General features: G+C 25.2%; 1 protein-coding gene across 1 annotated transcript in view; it reads right to left on the minus strand.

Annotated features, from left to right (window-relative positions):
• LOC117170508 overlaps positions 1 to 3,792 on the minus strand; it is a 92,740-nt gene that overhangs the window by 72,657 nt on the left and 16,291 nt on the right. The window contains exons 5-6 of the mRNA XM_033357279.1: positions 3,596 to 3,717; positions 1,941 to 2,141 (exon numbers count right to left, since the gene is read on the minus strand). Of these exons, the coding sequence (XP_033213170.1) occupies positions 1,941 to 2,141; positions 3,596 to 3,717 (323 nt within the window). The remainder of the gene's footprint in view (positions 1 to 1,940; positions 2,142 to 3,595; positions 3,718 to 3,792) is intronic.

Here is a 3,792-nt window from a genome sequence, read left to right on the forward strand (position 1 = left end):
AAGGATAAGATTGTAAAAAATATATAGATGTAAACGGAAAGATTGTAAGGAATGGAAGTCATGTAAACCCTTAGGGGACACATTATGAATAAAGAAGAACTGCAAATTAAAGCTCTCAAAGTGGAACTCTGGAATTTTAAACTTTTAAAACAAAAGTTTAACAGTGTATTAATTAAAAAATATTGCATTATAATGATCAATAATTTACACGTCTAAAATGGAAGCTAATAACACTTTTAAACTGAACAATTTTAAATTAAATGCAGTTAAACTTCTAAATAAAATTTTTTTAACTTTCATAAATTATAGAGTGCAAAGATTCACATTCAATTCCAAAAATATAAATCCATTTTACCATTTTCAAGCTAAAAACCATTTATCATTTTCAAGCTTAAAAATTGAACGATAACATTTTTTTTTATAAACTGAACACTTCTTAAATTAAAAATGTATTTATTTTTATTTTAAATAGTAGAAAAATCCTTAAAATGATTCGAAATTTATTTGGAAATCTTGAAATATTTACATATTGATTTACATTTTTTCAAATTTTACATTATTTTAAAATTTTTTTTAGAACTTCTAAACATCTTTTAAAATGATTCGAATTTGTCCTAATATTTAGTTTAAAATTCTGCCAAACAAAAAAAAATCCTTAAATTCTTCCACATTTGTTTTTGATTATTTTGAAAAACTTTTAAAATATTTTCTTAAAATTAATTGTTCAAAAAAAATATATATCATTTTGAATTTGGCTATAAAATATTTTTTATTCTTCTAAAGCCTTTCAAATTCCTTAAAAAGATTAAAAAATTTGGTTCCAAATCTGCCGAAATCTATATTTGGTTTTAAATTAGGCCGTGGACTATTTGCACCAAAATTTTGGTAGGAATAGCCGGAGTTTGTCGAATTAAATCATTTGAAATCATTTCAAATTTAAAATAATTTTTTAAAAACTTAAAAACTTCGAGATATATCTTCAATTTACTCGAATTTTTTCTAAAAATTAATAATTACTGATTTTAAATGAAAAGTCAGGTATTTATAAATACATAAATACTAAGTGATTGTTTCTTTTCGTTATTAAAAACTTTCAAATTGAATGGTTTAAAAATTGAATATTTCAGACTGAAATAATATTTAAAATTTAATAAAAGTCTTTAATTATGAATATATAATTTTGGGTTTATACTGAAATTGAAAATATTTGATAAAGTTTCAATCGGGCGTTTACATTTGTTTAACTAATAATAAGTTTCAATTGAAACAGTTTCATTTTTAACGTTAAAATCTGACAATTCGAAAATTTTGAACTGATTCCGAATTGTCTTGTAAAATCAATTATTATTCGCTTTTTAAATCTTAAAGTAGAATTCAATTTTAAAAATCAATCATTTATATTCACAATTGATCAATTAAAAATATTTTTTATCAAAAAGCTTCGAAGTAGTTAGTGGCAACACGCTCTAATTTTTAATTGTCAAAGTTTTTAAATGTGCATTTGAAACATTTTAAAATAAAATGTACGCTTAAAAATTAAAAATCTAGATTGGAAAATTTAAAAAAAAATAATAATAAATTCACGGTCATTTCCCCGTTTTCCCGGTCTGATAAATTTCCCGGTGCCCAGTCCAGCGGCCACCCTGTTTTTTCTGATACTTTAATTTTATATCACCGATTTTTACATTTTCAAAATGTTTTAAAATGATTCAGTTTCAAATTTTTTAAATAATTTTTTTAATGGATTATTATTTTCAGTTTAAAAAAAGTTAAAATAATTATAATAAATAATGCGTAGATACATTTACCAATTTCAGAAAATTTATCGCGTAATTAAAGAGAAACGGGGAAGTTTTTCGGTAATAAGGGAAAAAGGGGAAATTTGAATAAAAAGGGGAAATACTTTGATCCCTGAAATGTATAAATTCAATAACACTCACCAGTCACGTATAATTTTTTATTGCAGCACACCATATTATTAATAATCGTGTTTTTATCCTGCCAAAAAATGTCCCACTTGTTGCTTTCTAATTTGTAACTGTAGATACCGGACATTGCAACTAGAAGCTGATCTCCAATTACACAAGTAGGCGGATTTTCAGTAAATTCCTGAGGAACGTCTGGACCATTCGTCCAGATACCTGTAAAAAAATAAAAAATAAAAATGACCAGAGTGGCGATTCTGCGGACGATTACAAATTGCTGGAATGAATGATCAACTGAATAGTATTGAATATTCACTTGGAGTAAGCTCAATTTTCAGTTAAAAAAATTAATTTCCACAAAAAGACTAACTTTAAAAAAAAGAGTTACATTTTCAAAAAAGTAATGAATTTCCAAATAAAATTATAAACCTTTACCTAAAATAGTTGAATTTTTGACCAACTACATGAATTTTTAACAAAGTAAATTAATTTATACTAAAAAATACGAGTTTTCAACAAAAAAATTGATTTTGAACCAGATATGTAGATTTGCAATTAAATAGTTGAATTTTTTATAAGAGAATACAAATTTTCATTGAAATTGTTAAATTTTGAACAAGAAAAGATCAATTTTTAACAAAAAATGGCCATTCAAATTTTCAGATGAAAAAATTAATTTTCAACCAAAATGATAAATTTTCATTAATAAAGAATAATTTTCTAACAAAAAAGGCGAATTTTTCACAAAAAACATACATTTTTAAACAACTAGTTTAATTTTTAAATAAAAAATATCCATTTTCAACCGAGGATAGAATGCTTGAATTTTATTTTAAAAATCTAATTTTTAAAGAAACAAAAAAAACGGATTGTAAGAAAAAGAGTTCAATTTTCTACTAAAATACTTAAATTTTTTCTTTAAAAAAATGATTGTTTATAAGGTTGTTACATTTTCAATCAGAAATAAAATCAAAATGATGAATCTTCAAAAAAAATAAATAAATCTTTAACAAAAGACTTAAATTAAAGTAATTGTACACTGAGATAATCTGAAAAATCTGCGACAGTAGACAAAACAGGGATTTGAACGAAATTAAGGGGTATTTTTGGATATTTGCCAATTATTTCGATAAATTTAAAAGAATTTGGCTTCAAAATAAGCTCAGTCTAAAAAAGTATTAAAAGAAAATGAAGGTGCGAAGACATAATGTCAAAATAACGTTGTAATCATATTTCATATCAATAAAAAAAACGAAAAGAAACGTAAGGAAACTTCCGTAACGTTCCTTTTTGTTTCTTTTGACATAAAACTTTGAAGAAACACAATTTTGACAATGTGCCTCAGTAACTGCATTATTGTTAAGGAACTTTTCATACTTAACATAGTTTTCCGCTAAATTATATTGAATTGACAGATATGATTGGAAAATATCAGAAAATGCCCCTTAATTTAATTCGAATTTCTAAAACAAAGTAGAAATCACTTTACTGGATTGAACAAAATTATTTAAATACTGTTTTTAAAAATTAAATTCCCGGGTTTTCCCCGGTCAACAAAGTTCTTGGTCATTTCCTGGTCTTTCCCAGTTTCGCGGTCAAGTCGCCACCCTGATTATCTATATAAAATGAAGGGATATTTCAAATAAATGCTGTGAATAAAGATTATATACCTGTATAAATATCTAACACTTGAACTGAGCTGAGTTTTATACGATGCAGTCCTACACCACCGACTAATACCAATTTGTTGTCCAAAAATGCAGCTACCATGTGTCTTCTCGGCACAGGTAAACTATAAAAAGCAAGTACCATTTATACTTTAGGGACTGTACATAAATTATTTAACAGCTCAAGTGGGGGGGGGGGG

This window comes from Belonocnema kinseyi, chromosome 4 (genome assembly GCF_010883055.1).
Source record: "Belonocnema kinseyi isolate 2016_QV_RU_SX_M_011 chromosome 4, B_treatae_v1, whole genome shotgun sequence".
In the NCBI taxonomy this organism is placed as follows: Eukaryota; Metazoa; Arthropoda; class Insecta; order Hymenoptera; family Cynipidae; genus Belonocnema; species Belonocnema kinseyi.